This window comes from Bos javanicus, chromosome 22 (assembly GCF_032452875.1).
Source record: "Bos javanicus breed banteng chromosome 22, ARS-OSU_banteng_1.0, whole genome shotgun sequence".
Lineage (NCBI taxonomy): Eukaryota > Metazoa > Chordata > Mammalia > Artiodactyla > Bovidae > Bos > Bos javanicus.
In genome coordinates, this window is record NC_083889.1 from 5,348,710 (window position 1) to 5,371,528 (window position 22,819).

The 22,819-nt window shown below is 44.0% G+C and overlaps 1 protein-coding gene across 3 annotated transcripts in view; it reads right to left on the reverse strand.

Annotated features, from left to right (window-relative positions):
• GADL1 (glutamate decarboxylase like 1) overlaps positions 1 to 22,819 on the reverse strand; it is a 194,317-nt gene that overhangs the window by 91,433 nt on the left and 80,065 nt on the right. For all 3 annotated transcript variants that reach the window (XM_061395727.1, XM_061395728.1, XM_061395729.1), the window contains exon 12: positions 3,194 to 3,393. In XM_061395727.1, coding sequence (XP_061251711.1) covers positions 3,194 to 3,393 — 200 coding nt within the window. The remainder of the gene's footprint in view (positions 1 to 3,193; positions 3,394 to 22,819) is intronic.

Consider the following 22,819-nt stretch of genomic DNA (forward strand, 5'->3'; position numbering starts at 1 on the left):
TGACCCCCTTGGGAACTACCTTCCTACAGGGGAGTAAACCCAACATGAAGGAGAGCAGATCTGACTGATGGATGGAAATTAAGGCCTGGTGAACTTGCTTAAGCACTTAGAACAAGCCATTCCATGGTCATCACTACACTGACTTGTAAGTTACATGAGCAAATAAATTAACTTTGTTTATAATACTTTGACGGTTTCTGTTGCTCACCACCAAGAGAGTCCTAATTTATGAAATATTTATAGATTTTTCAAACTACTTTTTAAACCCAAATCACCAGAAATGCTGACTTCTAACAGGCTTCTGAAAGTGCCAAGCCATCTCTTTTCCTGTCTTTATTTCCAAGCCCTTCGGCATGTAACCTTGCAGTTCTTCCTACCTCTTGATACTGACCTTGGCCATCTGATCTGCTCGAGCCACCGGAATGCTAATGGGCATGATGCGTGCTATCAGGAGTTTAAAGCAGGCTTGCCCTCTTGGGCTTCTGTCACCACCATCACAAGAAGAGGCTCTGGCTCAAGGAAGTTACAAGACGTGCCAGCAGCAGACCCAGGCCTCCCCCCACCCCCACAGCCACCGGAGAATGAGATGAAGCCACTCCCGCCAACTTGCAGACCTCTCAGAATAAAGAACTGTTGGTTTAAGATCCTGGGTCCTCACTATTTCCAAGGCAGGAATACAGACGCAGACACAGAATGGACACATGCAGACTCAGTGGGGAAGGAGGCGGGGCGGGATGAATCTGGAAGCAGCACTGATGTATACACACTGCTGCTGCTGCTGCTGCTAAGGTGCTTCAGTCATGTCTGACTCTGCGCGACCCCATAGACGGCAGCCCGGCAGGCTCCACCGTCCCTGGGATTCTCCAGGCAAGAACACTGGAGTGGGGTGCCATTTCCTTCTCCAATGCATGAAAGTGAAAGTGAAGTCACTAAGTCATGTCTAACTCTTAGTGACCCCATGGACTGCAGCCCATCAGGCTCCTCCGTCCATGGGATTTTCCAGGCAAGAGTACTGGAGTGGGGTGCCATCACCTTCTCCGGTATATACACTACCATACGTAAAATAGCTAGCTAGTGGGAAGCTGCTGTCTAGCACAGGGAGCTCAGCTTGGTGCTGTGATGATCTACAGGCAGGGGATGGGGAGAGCAGAGGGAGGTCCACGAGGGCTGGGATATAGGTATACATATGGCTCCAAAATCACTGCAGATGACGATTGCAGCCATGAAAATAAAAGACGCTTACTCCTTGGAAGGAAAGTTATGACCAACCTAGATAGCATATTCAAAAGCAGAGACATTACTTTGCCAACAAAGGTCCGTCTAGTCAAGGCTGTGGTTTTTCCTGTGGTCATGTATGGATGTGAGAGTTGGACTGTGAAGAAGGCTGAGCGCTGAAGAATTGATGCTTTTGAACTGTGGTGTTGGAGAAGACTCTTGAGAGTCCCTTGGACTGCAAGGAGATCCAACCAGTCCATTCTGAAGGAGATCAGCCCTGGGATTTCTTTGGAAGGACTGATGCTAAAGCTGAAACTCCAGTACTTTGGCCACCTCATGTGAAGAGTTGACTCATTGGAAAAGACTCTGATGCTGGGAGGGATTGGGGGCAGGAGAAGAAGGGGACGACAGAGGATGAGATGGCTGGATGGCATCACCAACTCGATGGATGTGAGTCTGAGTGAACTCCAGGAGATGGTGATGGACAGGGAGGCCTGGCGTGCTGCGATTCATGGGGTTGCAAAGAGTCGGACATGACTGAGTGACTGAACTGAACTGAATGGCTTATTCACCTCACTGTGCAGAAGAAAGTAACATAACCTTGTAAAGCAATTATATTCCAATTGGAAAAAAAAGATCCTGGGTTTTCAGACAGTCCTCACTCGTACTCAGAGCACCCTTGTCACACAGAGCGGCATGCAGAGCACCTGCAAGGAGGAGGAGGCTGATTAAATCTCAGGGAGACCCTGCAGGCTTTTGCCAGTGAAATATGAACAGGGAATGAAGAAGGAGAGGTTTTCCAAATCAAAGATCACAAACGCTGATGCTTCTGGTGACCAAGCAGGTAAGACAATAATTTTAAAAAAATAATTAAAACACAGCATGTGGCATTTGCCAGGCACTGTCCTGGGTGTTTTACAAATATCAGTTCACTGAATCCTCCTAACAGTTATCTGAGTTCGGCGTTGCTATCTTCAGGACCCTGGGATGGAACAGTACAGACAGTTTCAGCAGCTTGCCCCGGTCATGAAGCTTGTCAAGGGTGACCCTTGCTTTCCCTGGCTCTTGGCCTCTCTGAACCACAATGAAACAGGCTTGACAAAACCTAGGGGGTGTGGGGGGCACCACTGTGTTCTGTGCCTTGTCACCATGTGGGACTGAGAGCGCGCTCATCTTCTCAAAGAAACCAGGAATCTAGACTGTTTACAATTTCCCTCTTTAAAACTGTTTGGAATATTTGAATGCTCGATTTTTAAAACACTATTGAGGTTAACCCTATAGAACTCAGGCTCAGCAAATCACAACTAGAGCCACACTTGGTCGTGGCCTGCCCTCCACCCACTGGTCTCCGCAGCAGAGCCCTCTCGGGTGACAAGCGCCCAGCACGCACACCTCAAGACCTTCTCTAGTGTCACTGCAAGTGGTTCAAAAGCTTTGTCCTTATGTTAGAAAAAGGCGAGCAACCAGGGAGCTGCCACATTCGCCTCTGCCTGTCTGTCCTTCTGGCAGCCCCACGTTCTCACAGGCCATATTTTGGGTCCTTGAAGTTACTGGGATCTCTCCCACACCCAGAGATTGGACCTGGGGCTCCCTCTGCCTGAAATCAGTCATCTCTCCTTTCCTCACTGGGTCTTAGCTGCATGTCACTTCCTCCAGGAAACCTCTGCCAGCAGCCCTCATGACCATACTAGGGAATGCACCTGAGTGCTTCTGGAGCATCGTATACCTCCCCTTACCAAGACGTAGGTGCACCTGTATTTTATCTGCTCTGCCGCCTGGATGTATCTCTCCCCAGGCTAGGATGCTGCAGAGCAGAGGGGAGAGCTGCTTTGTTCCCAACATCTACAATAGAGGGTGCTGAGAAAATGGTTATGACATGAAAGAAGGGATCCATATATGAGAGAACATGTACAGATTTTACAAACGTACTTTCAGTGAGCCTATCAGAAACCCACGGACACACAGACACAGCAAGTACCTAGATAAAGCAAGAGCCCGGTTAACTCTTTCCTCAAGGCCTAGCGTGCCCAGGGCCTTCCAGGCCAGCCAGAACTTGAATGCATCTGGTCTCCTGCTGCATTGGATGGACTTGTCGCCTGTGTCATAGCTGACATCATAAAATTTATCCTGCTGGAAGAGGTAAGACGCGTTGGCCGAGTAGCATCTCTTGAGAAGGTCCTTTTGGGGGAAAAAATAGACAGAAAGACAACTTGTAATATTGTCCATTTTTCAAATACATTTGATTTCAAAAAAACACACCCCACCAATGAAACCTCGTATAATATTCTACTGCTTTGTGCCAAAGGCATTTGGTCTGGCTCTGTGACTGACCTGTGTCTGGAACACTTGGTGTGTATTAACTTTGAGACACAGACAACTCCTTGTATTTTCAAAAAAACCCAAAATCCTCACAGTTGAGAATGCTAAGTCCATCCTCACACTTGTATGGGTGAGTATTAAGAAACTTTAAATGACCATGTCATCATCTGTATGACATCAACATGGGCCAATTACTCCAGATGGGGAAAAAAAAAATCTATTTGTAACTCACTCAAGGTTCCACATTAGAAAAATACCCAACATACCATATATACTTTATACAATTTCACAGGCAAAAAAACTAGGCCTTGGGGACTTCGCTGGTGGTCTAGTGGCTAGGACTCCAGACTCCCAACACAGGGGGCCTGGGTCTGATCCCTGGTCAGGGAACTAGATCCCATATACTGCAACTAAGAATTCCATGTCACAAGTAAGATCGAGGATCCCATGTGCCGCAACTGAGAGCCAGTGCAGCCAAAGAAATATAAATTAAACAAACAAGAAAAAAACCTAGGCTTTAAAATCCCTTTTTTCAATTCATATCCATAATGAAAAGGCCAGAATCGACAGTTAACCCAGAGATTAAAAAAAAAAAAAAAATCTGAGGAAAGAGCAATGGAAGAGTAAAAAAAAAAGAACTGACTAAATAGCACCTACAGTTCCATAGGGTTTGGGGTTTGGTCTCACACTGGTTTTATCTGTAATCAAATTCAATAATTCAATTTACATTTATTGACTGGTTACTTCTCTCTACAATTTACCCTGAGTGACAATTTACCCTGTTTATTTCCATTCTACAGTCTTTACTTTTACTTCAAATTATTAGCATTTAAGCCCTGTTTCCTTCAAGTCATGTGGGATCTAAAACCCCAGGATTCCTAAGCCACCCCTCAGCCCCCACAATTCTCTGAGCATCTTCACTCCCAGGGAACACCTATTAGAACCTCTACTTCCCCAGCATGGCCTTTCCTGGTGGCTCAGACGGTAAAGCGTCTGCCTACAATGCAGGAAACCAGGGTTTGATCCCTGGGTTGGGGGAAGGAAATGGCAACCCACTCCAGTATTCTTGCCTGGAAAATCCCATGGACGGAGGAGCTTGGTTGGCTACTGTCCACGGGGTCGCGAAGTGTCGGACGCGACTGAGCGACTTCACTACCGCTATCACTATTCCCCAGCATAACAGACTATTCAGTGTCCCTCAACCACGAGATCATGCCCTATCTATGTCTTTATTCACACTGTTTGCTTGACCTTGTCTCTGCTTTAATATATTTGGCACATTCGGAAGAATACACCCAGCATATTTGTAAGCTGTAAAGTTTACTAACATCGAATGTGGCTTCCCTCTTTGGGTTCCATCTCAGGTTCTGCTTCCCTCCAGAGTTTTTTACCTGCCCCTCCTGCTAGACCCCTTTCCTCCTCCCAGCCTTGACTGCATTTGCTGGCTTTGGTTCTGAGTCACCCCTCCTCGGTGAGCAGCCCTCTATATTCTCTCCTCGAGAACCAAGCAGCTTCTCGACAGCAGGAATCATTTCCTGTCCATGTCCACACCCACAGGGCTTAACACGGTATCGAGCACAAGACCCTCACTAAGCTGTTAGCTGAGGACACGGCTCCCCACATTCTGTCCCTCTCCCCCATCATCCTGACATATCATATGAACAGAATAAACACAGGCATAGGAACATCTTCCAGACTTTAACAATGCAGAACTGCCAGCGCTGACAGGAAGCCCTGGAGAAACTCCCCAGAGTCACAGAGGTCCTAGAAAAAATGATCCCTCCTAAAGACAGAATATGCATTTTATATTTTTTTAGAGACTATGTATTCATGCATTTAACAAACATTTAGAAATTTACTTATGATGAGTTGGGCATTGTACTTTACAGTGTGCATACCAATGTTTTCTAATAGTAAGGATTTGCAGTTTAGTGGGAGACTGATGTATAATTCAATGATTATTTTCAATATTTATTTCTAAGAATAAGCTTTCTTTTGTACACATTGTTATATTTAAAATAAAATGTTTTTCCATGAGAGAATGTATTTATTCCATGTACGCATCTGACTGATCAACAAGTATATAAAGAATAAAAAGAAAATTTCATGGTATCATATTCCAAACGAAAGCACACATTTGCTGTTTCAAAAACAATATTGGCCTGTGTGGACACTAATTTGGGTATTATTTGCACCAGAAAGTATGATTCAATACTATGCAAAAAAATGTATACTGACTATAGTCAAGAACTCCCAAGTCCCACTCATCCACTATCCAAAAGTAAACTGATTTTAAAATAACAAAGGAATGCTCATAAGCCTTCAGCCTGGCTCAGATGGGTAATATTGGTAGACATAGGAGAAGAGGAGATTGCTCCAATGTGATCATTAAGGTAGAAAAAGTGTGTATTCTTTAATCTTTAGCTTAATTCTATCATCAATCTCTCAACTCTGATCATAGCTGCCACCGCCACATCTCCCTACTCTCAAAGGTCAGGAAATTTGGGTATTGTTTCCATAGCAACTACAGCCTGACCATATATTATGACATTAAAAGGCCACTGCAGCTTAAGGACAAAGCACACACACGCGCACGCGCGCACACACACACACACACACACACACACACACTTGTACTTGCATCATGAGTACAAATTTACTTTCATCGACCATGAAAGATGCAAAAAAATCCCCAAAGCACGTGAACACTGGACACATCCCAGGCAAGTTTCAGTGCCTGCTGCGAGTGATTGAAAGGGAGAGGAACCCATCCATCCTGGGAAGACGAATGGCATCACTGTCGGCAAATGGAGGAGTGGAGAGCCGAGAAAGTATGTCGTAAGATGAGCAATTACCCTGCAGTCATGACACCGCTGATCTCGCTGCACTGAAAAATCCTCCTGCCTTGGGAAGGTTTCATGAACAACTAGAGGCTTGGGACTTCCTTTATTGAAAATAAATGAGAATTCTCCCCTCAAAGTCCCTGCTTTGCATTTTGGTTTCTGTCCTTGTACTAAAATGGATGAGATGTCTCCAGTTTTAAGACAGACATCAACCAAGACGATGTTCAGATCTCCAGAGAAAAACAGCACTTTAGAATAAGTGTGGTAAAAGTTAACGTTTTTGAAAATAATTAGTCACTGTTGTGCTATTAAAGAGAAGGACTGTGTTTGTCTTGCTCATCTTTATATTCTTAGCCCTGGCAAGACAATAAATACTCACTATCTAAATTTCAAACACAAATATTCAATGAGAATGCCAACTGTTCCATATTGTGATAGCATCTCAAACAGTTCTCAGGAATTAGGAGACCATGGGTTAGGACACATACAGTGACAAGTGGAAGAAATGAAATCAGCAGCTTAAGCAGAAAGGAGAATGTTTATAGGCATGTATATTTTAAAATCCAGTCATATATCATATATCAGGCACAGCTGGATCCAGGACTAAACCAGGAATCTATCTGTTCTCTCTATTTTCTCACGTGTTGACCTCACTCCTAAAGCAGAACATGGGGAGGAAGCCTCGGAATGGGGGCTTGCAGTAGGACCTGTGAGCCCAGAGGGAGGCTCTGTGTGGAGAGCCAGGAGATCAGAGAGGAGGCGGCCTTGGCCGGTGATGCTACCCCTGCAGAGAGAGACCAGTGACCTTCCAGCCTCAAGCTCTGTGTGAAGCCAGTGGGCCAGCGAGCGTGGGACATCGTTCCCAGCAGCCAGGCACCATTCGGGGCAAAGCAGAGGAAAACCGGAGGACGAATGACACAGTAAAGGGAGTGGACAAATGACAAGCCCACTACCAGAGTCCAGAAACCATAACTCTCCTTTCCACGAGCGCGTGACGGGCCTCAGTGGAGCTAATGTTTGCGGAGTCCTCATCGTGTGCCAGGTACTGTGTGTGGGTGATCTCGTAAATCTCATAACAGCTTGAAGAGGTTATTCCATTACGTTTTCAATGCCACTGCGGGTGTGTGAAAGCTGCAACCTGGCAAGGTTCAGCTAATGACATAAGATCATGTAGCTACTGAGTGGTACAGCTGGCTTTCAAACTGAGGCTGCTAGGATTCAGGATGCGAACTCTCTAACCCGTGACACGCTCCTCTCTCTACACTGGAGCTTAAATACATGTGGAGGAGAAAGAAAAGAAAGAAAGTGAAGTCATTTATTTGTGTCCGACTCTTTGCGAGCCCATGGACTGCAGCCCACCAGGCTCCTCCATCCTTGGGATTTTCCAGGCAAGAGTGCTGGAGTGGGGTGCCATTTCCTTCTCCAGGGGATCTTCCCCACCCAGAGATCAAACCTGGGTCTCCCGGATTATAGGCAGTCGCTTCACCATCTGAGCCACCAGGGAAGTTATGTGGAGGAGAGGGCCCCATAAACATTCATGAAGAGCTTTTTGTTTGTTTGTTTTAACTGGAGTATAGTTACTTACAGGCTTGTGTTAGTTTTTGCTGCACAGCAGAGTGAATCAGCTGTGTGTATACGTGTATCCTCTCGTCTTTGGATGTCCTTCCCGTTTTGGTCACCACAGAACACTAAGTAGAGGGATAGGGAAGCTGGTGGGGTGAATTGGGAGACTGGGACAGACATATGTACACCATTGACACCATGTATAAAATAGACAGCCAATGAGAGCCCACTGTACAGCTCAGGGAACTCATGAAGAATTCCCGAACACGACAGTAGGGAACACACTGCACTAGAGGTCAAAGCCATTCACATCCTGTTTCCGACTCTTGCCTTGTTCCTGTGTATGTGACTTCTGGTCAGTAAGACCAGTCTCTAAAGCACTTTGAGATTCTTCTAAATATGTGTGACTGGCCATACTTAATCTATCACATGGTCATACTTAATCACTGAAAATACATCCTGAGTCATGAGTCTACATCCTGAGTGATATTTTCATTGTCAAAGTTAGCTGAGCTCTCTTTGATTTCCACAGGCCAGACAAGATTCTGCAAGCTCCTTTCCAGGAGCAGTGACTACCCAGAACTACTTGAAGTCTCCACTTCCAGCAAACATGTTTTTCAACTTAATCAAATCTCCTAAAAATTCTTCCCATATGGCTTCTCACATAGTCTGTCCCGTATCACCCTTATTTACATACAAGAAATTGCCTAAATGCTTTAGGAAATGAGTCTATTAATCCCCTCCGTACTAATTAATTCATTCCATATTGAGGTATTGAGAACTTTTATACAACAAGCACTATGATGCTGGGAGCCTAGAGACATAACCCCATGGAGGGACTAAGCATCTAGGCTCAAACTTGGTGATTGAATGTGCAAAACTAAATTTAGACTGTGAGTAACAGGAAGGCTTAGTTGTGGTCTAGAATACAAAACTGAATTTTTAAAATGATCATAGCTTCTGATGTTTCTTTATGTATTTATTGAGGAAACATTTTGAGAGCTGGACTATCTGCCAAAAGCTGTGCTAGGCACTGTGGCTGGAACGGAAAATGAGAACATCACTATCCTTAAGAAGTCGAAGGTGGAGACGGGATGAGAAAAATAGGCAGTTACAGTACAGAGCAAGATTAGGGGAAAAAACAAGGTCTAACGAGCAAGAAGGAAGCTCATCGTTCACCAACTTAGAGGCATTATATGGGGATCTTCAGAAGCAGAAATGTGTCACCTAAGAGCTGAAGGATGAGGAACAAGTGAGTAAGAGAAGGAATTAATTCAGCAAGAGCAGGGCTAATTAATGAGGTCACACAGAGAGAGGAAGAAAGAGAAGCCAAGACACTGAGGATCTCAAACACCACGGGGAAAGTGACTGGCTGTCGAGTTCTCGGCAGCTCCTAGAGCTGTTACCGTTATTACTGATCTGATAGAATAATGTGAGAATCAGCACATGAAGATCCCACTTTGGGTTTCGTACCTTGGTGTCAGAGCTCAGAGCAAGTCACTTAAGCAGTTTGGGCTTCATTTTCCTCCTTGGTTTGGGCTTCCCTGATAGCTCAGTTGGTAAAGAATCCACTTGCAATGCAGGAAACCCCACTTCTATCCCTGGGTCAGGAAGATCCACTGGAGAAGGCATAGGCTACCCACTCCAGTATTCCTGGGCTTCCCTGGTAGCTCAGCTGGTAAAGAATCCACCCACAATGCAGGAGACCTGGGTTCAATCCCTGGGTTGGGAAGATCCCCCAGAGAAGGGAAAGGCTACCCACTCCAGTATTCTGGCCTGGAGAATTCCATGGACTGTATAGTCCATGGGGTCACAAAGAGTTGAGCACAACTAAGTGATTTTCACTTTCCTCCTTGATTAATGGAGAGAATGATTCTCACTCTCCCCTCCATCCCGGAACATGATGAAAGTCTAGGGAAACGGTGTTACTGGGAACACTCAGTCTGTGGCCAGCACCCTCCCCGCTGCTCCCTTTCGCATGCATATCCTCGTATCCTCGACCCTAAGCAGACATTCCCACCATTCTTTGATTTATGCTCTCCCCAGGCAAGATGCTGACAAGGATGATGCCAGCTCTAGACTAACTCACTGTTTATGAAATGAACCTGTTACACCTCCCAGCCACTCACCCTTTGTAACAGGATGTATCTGCCAGTAACTCTATAGGAGTAGACTCAGTTGATAGAATACAGTAAAGCTATTATAAGACATCTTAGAGCAATAGGAAGACTTATCCATGGTCTTCATTCTCCAAGCAGAAGTAAGCCTGACCTTGCTTAGCTATCATGATGATGGCTGTCTTGGATGATGTGGGTCTTTACAGTCCCAGTGTAGTTAGAATGGAAGCCACAACAAGTACAGTCCAGGGTGAGAGTGGGCACGGGCATGCACCAGGGGGACTGAGGGCCAGGAGCCATCACCTTATTAGGGGAAGCACACTGAAACCGCCCACCCTGGCCAGGCACCGTAGTAAGCATTTGCATGAGTTGTTTTACGACAGGAGATCCTGGTAAGGGAACTAATAAGCCTTCACCAACTGGAAGAGCTCGCGAAAGGTCAAAAGGAAACACCACATGTCCAACCACCTCCTAGAATCCTTCTCTCTGGCATTCATCTTGGCTGAGCAAGGCGTGCACCACCAGGAAAGACTCTTGAGTCAGAATGACTGGCTAAAGACAACCCGGAAATTAATGCCATCACCATAAAACTGGAGACTGCGAGCCATGAGACAGTGCAGTTCTCCTCGGTTCCCTTATCCTCCTGTTCTCCACCCCAGTGCCCTTTCCCAATAAAATCTCTTGCTTTGTCAGCACATGTGTCTCCTCGGACAATTCATTTCCGAGTGTTAGACAAGAGCCCAGTTTTGGGCCCTGGAAGGGGTCCTCCTTCCTGCAACAACCTGGCCAAGTGGAGCTGGTCTGGGGGTCTTCGGTTTCCTTAGGCAGAGGGGGGACAATGGATGTGCTGATTGACCGCTGAGGGGTAGGCTGGGGAGGAGGGAAGAGAGCAAGCCAATGACAACAATATCAGTGTAATTTTCCATGAAAGGAAGTAGATCAAACTGAATCGTGGACAAGGTGGCTGTATTAGGCAGAGCCATGAAGAGTCTGGAAAGAAAATAAAGGAGAAGAAAGAGAAAAGAAAGAAGGAAGGGTAAGAAAATGCTCAAAGTTTATCTCTTTGGGGATTTCTTAAGTCTTTCCTTCTTTTGTTCTCCTTTCTTTTCTTTCTGACTTTCAGATGCAAATGGAACATTTTACAAACCCTTAGAAGGGAGAGGGAGAGGGTGGGATGATTTGGGAGAATGGTATTGAAATACGTATAATATCATATATGAAACGAGTCGCCAGTCCAGGTTCGATGCACGATACTGGATGCTTGGGGCTGGTGCACTGGGATGACCCAGAGGGAGGGTAGGGGAGGGAGGAGGGAGGAGGGTTCAGGATGGGGAACACATGTATACCTGTGGCGGATTCATTTCGATATTTGGCAAAACCAATACAATATTGTAAAGTTTAAAAATAAAATAAAATTTAAAAAAAAAAAAAAAGAAAGAAAGGAGAGTCGGTTATCAGAACCACTTGGAGCAACAAAAACCTGTGCCTTCAGTCTTCCCTATACTCCTGTCTCTGTCCGTGAAACTTCCACCCGATTTCCTAGCCCCATGCAGTCACTGATGATGGTGGCTTGTGTGCTTCATACGCTGCTCAGCTGTGTTGTAAGATCCGCCCCCTTACTGGCAATCTGCTTCAAACGGTAACCAGCCAGGCCTCCACTTCCGGGACCTGCACTCACCGTATGTCTCTGTCATGCCCCGCACACAGATGTGTCCATCTGTCCGACAGACACCTCAGAGCAGGTGTCCTCTCATTCCTGAATTCTTTACACAGACACTCTTCATTTTCCATTAATCCCTCTTTTGGGGATTTATTTAATTCATTTTCTTCCTGCTGTAGTCTTTCTATTCTCAGTTACAGTAGAAAATTATTAACTCATCTCATGTCACCTCCTTGGAGAAGGAAATGGCAACCCACTCCAGTGTTCTTGCCTGGAGAATCCCAGGGATGGAGGAGCCTGATGGGCTGCCGTCTACGGGGTTGCACAGAGTCGGACGTGACTGAAGTGACTTAGCAGCAGCAGCAGCACTGCACCTCCAAGTTGAGAAAATCTGTTTTTGATGAATGGCCACAGTTTCTCCCTCAACTCATCACCACATCTGCGTTCTCATCTGCCTTCTCCTCTGCCATCTGCACAGCTGGGTCAGTCACTGACCGCTTCAGTTTCTGCGGAAGGCTTCCATCCTCTTACAAGAGGCTTCAACGACCAGCGAGGAGCTGTTTTCTGACAGGTTGATTCTGTGTGCTATTCCATTCTCTCTGAGCATGTCCCTTGCTCTGGTGTCACCTACACATCAGCCTCTGCCCACATCTTCAGTCAATTCTCCAGTTTTTCCTCCTTCCCTCCCCCTCATTACCTGTATATTCTAGATGTTAGGGTTAGAAGTGTGCTCATATTTACGGGGTTGTGCTTCAGATTCTGAAGAGCTGGGGGATGGATACCTGACTCTCTGTTGCCATGTGGTGCTTTCCTGCCATTTTCTCATCTCCTTTCGTAAAGTTCACATCAGCCTCTGTTGTCCCAAAATACAGCTGCGCTGTTACCCCTCTTTGCAGACCTGCTTGATGGACAGCCTGATTCAAGCTGTTTCCAGAAAGTTTCTGGGTACTGTGAGACGGGCTTTTTCATAAAAATGTAATATCCTCTCCTTTTACATTCAGTTCATGCATATAACACATTTAACCACACAGTGCTCTGTGAAGGAATTGATATATTCCTTGAGGAAACATCATTTCATCCATGAGGATCCAACTTCCATGATACATACTTGCTTTGTCTTCCTCTTTGGGGCAGAGATTATTTTTTTTCCCCACAATTCCTAAGCTGCTTTTGAACAGTTGAGTTCCAACTCTCCTTCCTTTAATGCATTTGACATAGTTTTCAAAATTATCACTTTTCCACTGTACTTCTCGAAGTTATGAAACAGATCCTACAACTCTGTGCCCCAGTTCAAGGTGGAAGGGGAAGAAAGCACACACCACCCCCATATTTTCTTCTGAAATGTAAATCATCCTTAAATACCCCTGAACTAAGGGTTAGACTCAGCAGATTCTGAAATGAGGAGGCTGAGCTAAAAGACATTTTTAAGAAATGCAAACTTAATACTTTAAAGCAGTGGTGGTGCCTATGGGGAGCGGAAAGTCAGGCTCAATGTCTCAAAGAACCTGTGACGGCTTCTATAAACAGACAAGAACATTTGATAGTGTGGAGTTCACTTGGCAATACCTCTGCATGCCCCACACACATTTAAAAATAGTTCAACAGGGCCTCTCTCTTAGGACAGATGGAAACTTTGTGATCTTCCCCGGGCAGCTATCAACATACCTTCTCTTAAAGATAATCTAAAACACTGTTTTTCAAACTCTGATTATAACCCACAGTTAAGAAATTCGTTTTAAATAGTGATAGCATCCACTCTAAACGACAAGAAACAGAAACAAAAGTGTTCTGATAGAGTGGCCATCACTTCTACATGAAATGCATACTGATATTTTCTATTTCCTTTTATTGCCACTGTTCATTAAAAAGGAAAATAAAACCCTGACATGACTTACAATTGACCATATAACTCAAGATTAATTAGTATGGTGGTTCTTAATCCAAGTTAACGTTAGAATTATCTGATGAGATTTTTTTTAAAAAATAGCAATTCAGGGTCCTTTACTCCAGACCAAAAAATCAGAATCTTTGATGTGGGATAATTTTTTTTTTAAGTTCCCCAGGTAACCCCACTGTGCAGCCAGGACTGCAAACCACTGCTCTGAGGGATCTTGACCTTCTGTTGAAAAATTCTGATCTAGAAGTTTCAGTAGGCGTTACATTTATGTTGAATCCAGGAAACTTTCAAGTGCTGAGTTTTCACCAGAGCACATAAACCAGGGTGATTATCTGCCTTATTTTTGTGCTGTGAAGGCCAATCATCAAAGTTTTATTTGTGTGTGAGTACAAGTGAAGAGTGATTTTCATCCATGAACCTAAATAAAGAACATTATGGGCTCAATATGAATAATGCTGGAGTCTTTGCTGGTGGGGAAAATGCTCTGAGCTATGAAAAATATGACCAAGGATTTGGCGTGGATGTGAAGTGCAAAATAAATAAATAAATAAATAACCTTAATCTATTACCAGAGATCAAACTGGCAACATCAATTGGATCATAGAAAAAGCAAGAGAGTTCCAGAAAAACATCTAATTCTGCTTTATTGACTATGCCAAAGCCTTTGACTGTGTGGATCACAATAAACTGTGGAAAATTCTTAAAGAGATGGGAATGCCAGACCACCTCACCTGTCTCCTGAGAAATCTGTATGCAGGTCAAGAAGCAATAGTTAGAACTGGACATGGAAGAACAGACTGGTTCCAAATCAGGGAAAGGAATACATCAAGGCTATATATTGTCACCCTGCTTATTTAACTTCTATGCAGAGTACATCATGAGAAATGCTGGGCTGGAAGAAGCACAAGCTGGAATCAAGATTGCCAGGAGAAATATCAATAACCTCAGATATGCAGATGACACCACTCTTATGGCAGAAAGCAAAGAAGAACTAAAGAGCCTCTTGATGAAAGTGAAAGAGGAGAGTGAAAAAGTTGGCTTAAAGCTCAACATTCAGAAAACGAAGATCATGGCATCCAGTCCCATCACTTCATGGCAAACAGATAGGGAAACAGTGGAAACAGTGGCTGACTTTATTTTTCTGGGTTCCAAAATCACTGCAGATGGTGATTGCAGCTATGAAATTAAAAGAAACTTGCTCCTTGGAAGAAAAGTTATGACAAACCTAGATAGCATATCAAAAAGCAGAGACATTACTTAGCTGACAAAGGTCCGTCTAGTCAAAGCTATGGTTTTTCCAGTAGTCATGTATGGATATAAGAGTTGGACCATAAAGAATGCTGAGCACCAAAGAATTGATGCTTTTGAGCTGCGGTGTTGGAGAAGACTCTGGAGAGTCCCTTGGACTGCAAGGAGATCCAACCAGTCCATCCTAAAGGAAATCAGTCCTGAATATTCATTTGAAGGACTGATGCTGAAGCTGAAGCTCAAAAACTTTTGCCACCTGATGCGAAGAACTGACTCATTGGAAAAGACCTTGATGTTGGGAAAGCTTGAAGATGGGAGAAGAAGGGGACGACAGAGGATGAGATGGTTGGATGGCATTACTGACTCGATGGACATGAGTTTGAGTAAGCTCCGGGAGTTGGTGATGGACAGGGAAGCCTGGCGTGCTGCAGCCCCTGGGGTCACAAAGAGTCAGACGTGACTGAATGACTGAACTGACTGAACTAATCTATTAGATTTTTTGATTTGCTAGGTGTTTGCGATTGGGACAAAGACTCATTTGTTTTTGGAATCTTAATCGTATCCACATGGATATGAGTAAACCTCATTCATTCAACCCAATGGGAGGAAATGAGAGCTTGCATTAGTTCCATCACCGACTTTCTAGATTCTATCTGATATAGCCAACCTTCTTTGTTGCAAAAGGGATTTAAGGAAGCTCACAAAAGTACAGTATGGTGAATTAGAAGAGCAAAGGAGGAAGGGGAGGCAAGATAGCAGGGCAGGTAGGAGAGATGAGGGAGGTGAGGTGGTGGGGTGGGAGGGGAAGGGGGAGAAGCCAATGTGGATGAAACATGATGAAACGTGAAGTGACGTCTGTGCCAAAAGGAGGGTGAAAGGGGACAGGCTATTTGCCAAGCTCTTGGCACACCTGGTCCCACGGACACAGCCAAAGCATCCAGGGAACTAAGTGCTGAGTCTTCACTGTGAACTGTCAGCTGCATCATGCTGCCCCATCACCTCACTCCTCGCGCATCTGTAATTTCAAGATGATGACACTGTGCCGCATCCCACCTCTTGGGGACAGGTATTCATGGCACAGTGTTGAAATGAATGTCTGGAAGAAAACATTTATTAATTCAGAACATATTCCTTTAGTCTAGATGGTTAGTTAATTCTCTCCAAGATGGGTAGACAGACAGACATGGAAATGAGGTCTTTCAAACTGGACAAAAAAGACCCTGAAAGAGTGCTGCCTTGGACGGAGGCCAGGAGAGCCATTCCACATCAGAATGCAACAGGGAACAAACCGGACTGTGTCTCCAGCTTATCACGATGCTGCTCACAGGGGCGGGTCCAGCGGCAAGGCTGCCGGCCTGCACTTCTGAGGCTTGAGCATCGCTGAGAGGCCTGGCCTCCAAGGCCGAGAGCACAGGTGAGGGATCGATTTTGTGCAGGGAATGCTACCCAGGAGGGCCATTTCTGAAACACTGCTCCCTGCTCATTTTCGTACAAACCCCATGAAAGGGTTGGTTGATATTACCATAACCACGGGCAATCCTACAGAAACCTAGCCTAAGTAACAGTTTAAAATGAGCCAGGAAGCACTTGGTAAAAATCTCTGAATAGATCCTAGAATTTGGGGAACAAAAGTATATTTTCCCAGACTCATGGTAAAATATAGAGATGTGCTAAAAAGGCAAAGAATGTTCCCACTAGCCACATGGACACTTGTCCACGTGGGAGAACCTGTGCCCTCATTGTGGACCAGCAAGGGAACGAGAAATGGCACTCACGGGGTGCCCACCGCATGGCTGGCAGTGCACTGTGCACTTCCGTACCTTCTCTCATTCAAGGTCAAGGTATTTCTTCAAAATGGGAAATGTCTCCACTTAACAGATAAAATAATGAAAGATCAGAGAAGTTAAGCGACTTGTCAAAGTCACATAGTGAAGAACAGAGGGAGAATTTGAACACAAGTCTTGCCAGGCATCAAGGGCCCTACGTGGATGTACCCCCTGATAAACTGTATTTAATGCCAGAGTTCCCTAGTCAAACTGTGGTCCCGGAGCATGGGGAAGACAACGCCCTCTCCTCTGGAGGTTCTAAATCAGGGATGGGCAAACAATTTCTGTAAATGGCCAGATAGAAATATTTTCAGCTTCATACAATATTTGAGAGGCTTCCCAGGTGGCACTCGTGGTTACGAACCCACATGCCAATACGGGGGACGCAAGAGATGTGGGTTCAGTTCCTGGGTCAGGAAGAGCCCCTGGAGGAGGAAATGGCAACCCACTCCAGTATTCTCACCTGGAGCCTCCATGGACAGAGGGGCCTGGCAGGCTACAGTCCATGGGGTCGCAAAGAGTTGGACACGACTGAGTGACTGAGCGTACATAAGCCATGTACTTGCTGTCACAGCTACTTAGCTCTGGGACGATAGCCTGAGAATAGCCTATGTGACACATAAATGACCAGACCACATTGGACTGTTCAGAACATAAGTCTGAGAATAACTGGGGTGAAGATGTCACCCTGATTCCTAGCCTGTATCCTCAAGCCCTCGAGCCCCCTCTGTTCAGAACCCTCTAGGAAGGTCCTGTGGGCTGATCAGTCCTGTGCCCAGAACCACAGGAACTTCAAATGAACCACAGCTATATTTTTCTTCTTCCAGTCTCTCAAAATCCATGAACTGGTACAATGATAAAGGATAGCATGTCTTTACTTTTTTCTATTTGGGGGGCGGGGTATGCTGCAGAGCATGTGGGATCTTAGTTCCCCAACCAGGGATCAAATCCACGTCCTCTACGTTGGAAGCACGGAGTCTTAACCACTGGATCACCTGGGAAGCCTCCAGTATTCCTTTTCTACGATTTCTGCAGCCTGGCACCAAGGAATGACAATTTTTTTGTCCTAAATAATTATGAGAAATGCCCTGAATGGAAGTGACGCCCTGCCTCAAGAATGCCTAAAGCAAGGGTGGCTTTGGGGGACATCCCCAGGTGGGGACAGTTAATCCCCACAGGTTCCCACCACTTCACTGGTAAACTCCATAGCCAATATCAGACTCTACAGTACATTGAAGATTGCCGGCTTCATAAAGTTTACCTCAGCACTCATCACCAGTGAATCGATCCCCAATCACAACCTTTTTAAATTAAGGAGACACATAAAGAACTTCACTCCCCTGGAGATTTTCCTCTTGGCTTTCAACTGAAGCCTTTAAGTGAAGGGCAGCCTATAGCTCTCACAGTGGGAAAATACAATCTGTTCAAGTGACTAACCTTCTAATCCTTGCTGCTGCTACCTTGCTGGTAGAAAACAATCTTTTTCCTATTATATATAAATTCCTGATTCTCAGTAGCTCAGAAAAAAGCTATGTATTTCATTGCATTTCACTGCATCTCTGGCAAGCTGGATATTGAAATGGCACGAAGATGCTGACAGTCCTTTAAATGAATGCATTGGTATTTCCGTGACTGGTGACTGGGTGTCAAGGGTTTAATCCACACTATAGTGCTGTCTAAAACTGGTAATAAAACAGAGGAATAATACAGCAAGATAAGATCCAAAGGACATATAATAGTGACATGCGCTGCTCCGTGACAAGGGCATAATGAAACATACGTGGGAGAGACTCGCTTTATAAAAAAGAAGCCTTTCTGACAACTGCTGTGAGCTAGAAACGGGCAAGATGCAATCCATCTTCCTGTTCCACTTCTGTTTTTGGACCAGGTTTAAAACTCAGCAATCCATTAGTAACCTGTCACAGCAAGAGATGGAAGACGTTTATAGCTCACAATCCAGGCTCTTTGCCCAGTTGCCAGCGACCCCTTACTCTCCTTCTCTCCCACGGGGACCGTATCACCTTCCCCCAGCCCATCCGCCTGGTCCCAGCTGACTGGACCAGAGGAGGAGAAGGCAAGCTATTTGGAACAAATACTGCGAAATCCTAATTTAACTTGTGCTGGTGTCTTGGGTAAAGATGTAAACATCATCCTGTGAAGTGCCAGCTTTTACCTGTCACATCAACCAAAAAACAAAATTGTTACGAATCTCAAAACGATATTACTTTGGATGGGCAAAAATGACACCACTTTTCTTTTGCTGAAAACATTTCTGATTTGGAGCTATGTTTCTTTCTAATGCAAAATATTTAATCAGGTCATTTCCAGAAAAATTCCAAACTCAGATTGAGTGATGTCTTGGACCATATACAGACATAAAATATGGGTGACTGAGATTCTTCCTCTGAGTTTTCTTTCTTTTCCTCTTAGTTTGATATCGTTGGGGTATTCACAGATGCCACTGAGGAGGGTTGCCAGATAAAATACAAAGCCATCTATCGAATTTGAATTATATATGTTTCATATAAACTCATAAAACTCAAAAATTTTAGTAAAGGTATTATCCATGCAATACTTAGGAAATATTTTTACTAAAATATTATATGGGATTTCCCTGGTAGCCCAGTGGTTAAGAATGTGCCTTGCAATGCAGGGGACATAGGTCCAATCCCTGATCGGGGAACTAAGACACCAAATGCCGGGAAGCAATGAAGGGTGCGTGCCACGACTGGAGACTCCGTGCGCCACAGTGAAGATCCATGCGCCGCAAACAAGACCCAGTGCAGCCAAACGAGTAAGTAAAATATTATATGTCATTTGTCTGAAATTCACATTTCACCGAGCATCTTATGTTTTCAGTTGCTAAGTCTGGTGGCTGAAGGCAGGGAAGGGACATCTGTTTCCGCAGTGTGGTCGCTGCTGTCGTTCTGACGCCTTGCCCCGTCTCTAGCTCCTCCCAGATGGTCCTTTCGGTTTGCGTCTGAAGACCTCACATGGCCTCTGGCTGTCAGCTCACAGGAGTCGGGCTTTCTGCTTCTTGTCCTATCTCCAGGCTCCCTGGTGTCCCTGGTCCATTCTCAGTCCCTTTCGATTGATCTTCTGACCAGCCTTTCTGAAGCCTACGGGAGAACTCAGGGCTATCTCAGACACCCTCACGCCTCGGTATACTCCCTCCTCATCTCTGCTTAATTTCTGTTTTTCAGATTGACATGAGAGGCAGGGAAGGAGGGAGCCGTCCCAACTCTCAGAGCCTCACCCAGAACCTGAGTCAAGAGAGGAAAGAATCCACAGATTCTACTTATGGGGAAGTTCTGTTTTTTTCTGGAACACCCCTGGCTTTGCTTATCCATATTTAATGCTTGGTTCCCTTTCAAACACTCTTCCGTCATCCCTTCCCAAACCTGAGGACAGTTTGCTCCTTGGGAAAGAAAATGCAAACTAAAAGTGGATTCTGGATAAGATACTCTTCCAACTTCTGAGTTTAAAAGGTAAAAATTCATCACTCTTGATCTCTGCTTTCACTTTGATTATCCAACTACAACAAAACAAACCAGAATTTCATAACATGTCTTTAGCACTTGAGAAGTTAAAATTACTTTTATAAATCACCCTTGGCTCGAAGAGTAAATCAACGGTATTATTAAAGATTAATTGGAAAATAACTTAAATGAGAATACTCCAAAACAAAACGAGCTGAGCCAAAACTGTCCTCAACTGTAAAATAACATTTTTTTTACAGAACAAAAACATAAGGAAGCAGGAGTAAATGAATAAAGATGTGAACTGAAAAAAATCAATGCAAGAAGTGATTCTTATGGAGAAAAGATAAGTTAAGCAAACTAGGTCAGAAAAGGATTTTAAAAATTAAGACTTCAGGCAAGGATATAAGGTGGAAATTAGATGAAAATGATGAGATGATATAGATTCTATACAATCTCAATAAACTTTATTAAATATTTGAGAAAATGTTCTTGAAATTGATCAAGCAGAGCAGAAAGTTCTTAATAGCTGAATAAATGTGACAATATAAAAAAAGAATTATCTCCCCTAAATTTCTGAACAAGAGTTTTATTACTCACTTTTCTGACCATTTCTTAAAACTGACGATCTCTATGCTCTTGTAACTATTCTAAAACAAATACAACAGTTGAAAGGTGACAGTCAAAATATAATCCAACCAAGATATCAGGTGCGCGCACACACACACACACACACACACACACACACACAGAGGAGACTAATCATATGTATGACGTGAAAGTGAAAGTATTAGTCGCTCAGTCATGTCAGACTCTTTCTGACCTCATGGACTGTAGCCTCTGTCCATGGAATTCTCTAGGCAAGAATACTGGAGTGGATAGCCATTCCCTTCTCCAGGGATCAAACCCAGGTGTCCTGCATTGCAGGCAGATTCTTTACTGTCTGAGCCATTAGGGAAACCCAATTGTATATCAATGGGCCAAACTCTAAGTATACAAACCCATTAACATATTAAAGCAATTTACTGCAACAAAGTGAGGTTAATTAGTAATGTAGAAAATCAATGAACACACACCTAACTTTGTTCACGATTAAAAGGACAGAACTAGCTTTTGCTATTAGTCACTCAGTCATGTCAGACTCCTTGCAACCCTATTGGCTATAGCCCACCAGGCTCCTCTGTCCATGGGACTCTGCAGGCAAGAATACTGGAGTGGGTAGCATTTCCTTCTCCAGGGGATCTTCCCAACCCAGGGATCGAACCCAGGTCTCCTGCATTGCAAGCGAATTCTTTACCACCTGCAATGCAGGAGATTCTTTAGAGCCACCAGGGAAGACCTAGAACTACCTTATCAGATATTAAAAAGGGATATAGTAAAAGTCAGTGACTTTCCCATCCCTAAGTCACTTCTTAAGAGGATTTATAAAGAATATATATTTTAAGACAATGTTAATAAAATCACAAAGAAGGAAAAAATGGCTTCTATTTAGTATTACTACTGAATGTATTTTTGAAGATTCTATCATAATTGCAACTTATATCAAGCAAACAAAATAAATTAGAATATTAGAAAGCAAGTCATAGTTATTATACTGATATTATATATTCAGAAAATGCAAGGAAACTCTCAGAACTAATATGAAATCTGGTAAGATAATGGTGGTCATCATTTAAAAAAATGAGTAAATTTAAATCAAGATTTTATAAGCCCAAGTGCCTCTGTTTTTTTGATCATGATGGTGGTAGGAATGGGTAAAGAAAGGAGGTGCAAAATACAGACTATAGATTCTATATTTTTATAGAAGCAAAATATATGACTACATCAATATAGCTAAAATAATATATAAATATTCATCTGGCAATAAAAATTTAAATGATTTAAGTTGGTGGGTTACACATGATTTTTCTATTCCTCATTATGCCTGACCCAATGCTATTTTGATCACTGCTTTAAAAATGGAAAGAAAATACCATTTTAAAAGTTATTTCTGTTGCAATTAAATTTTCTAAACCAGCTTCGTCAAGAGGGTTATACTTTCACTTGCTCTACATTTATAAAACAACTGCTTTTTACTCTGTTACATAAATAAAAGTATTCTATTTTATGTATTTATTTTATATATTTTAATTATTTGCATAAAATCTGTCTCTCTTACTATTCCTTGAGCTCACTTAGGGCACAGAGCATGTCTGACTTGGCAACACTCAAAGAGGCTGCGGCACTTGCAGGCTGTGAGAAGGCGAGTAGAGCAAGCAACGCTTGTCCCCGCTGGCGGCACTGAAGTGCAGCTGACTATGAAAAGCCAAAGCCGGACATGTATCAACTCTAGTAATAAAAGACTAGATGAACTGGAAATGCTCCTACTGAAAATAACAAAAAGGTTGGGAAAATATAAAAACTGCATCTAATAAAAGTACTGCAGACCTACATCAACAGAAATAAACTTTTATTTATTTAGGATGTACAGGAGAGGCAGGGGTGGAGCTCAGAGGGGAGCCAGAGGTGCCTGCAGTGCAGAGACATGCTCAGATCAGGAGGGCAGCTGCGGCAGGAGCAGAATGGGGAGAGGGGAGAGGAGGGAAAGGGAGAGGGAAGGGGAGGGGAGAGAGGGGAAGAGGAGGGGGAGGGAGAAAGAGAAGGGGGGAAGGG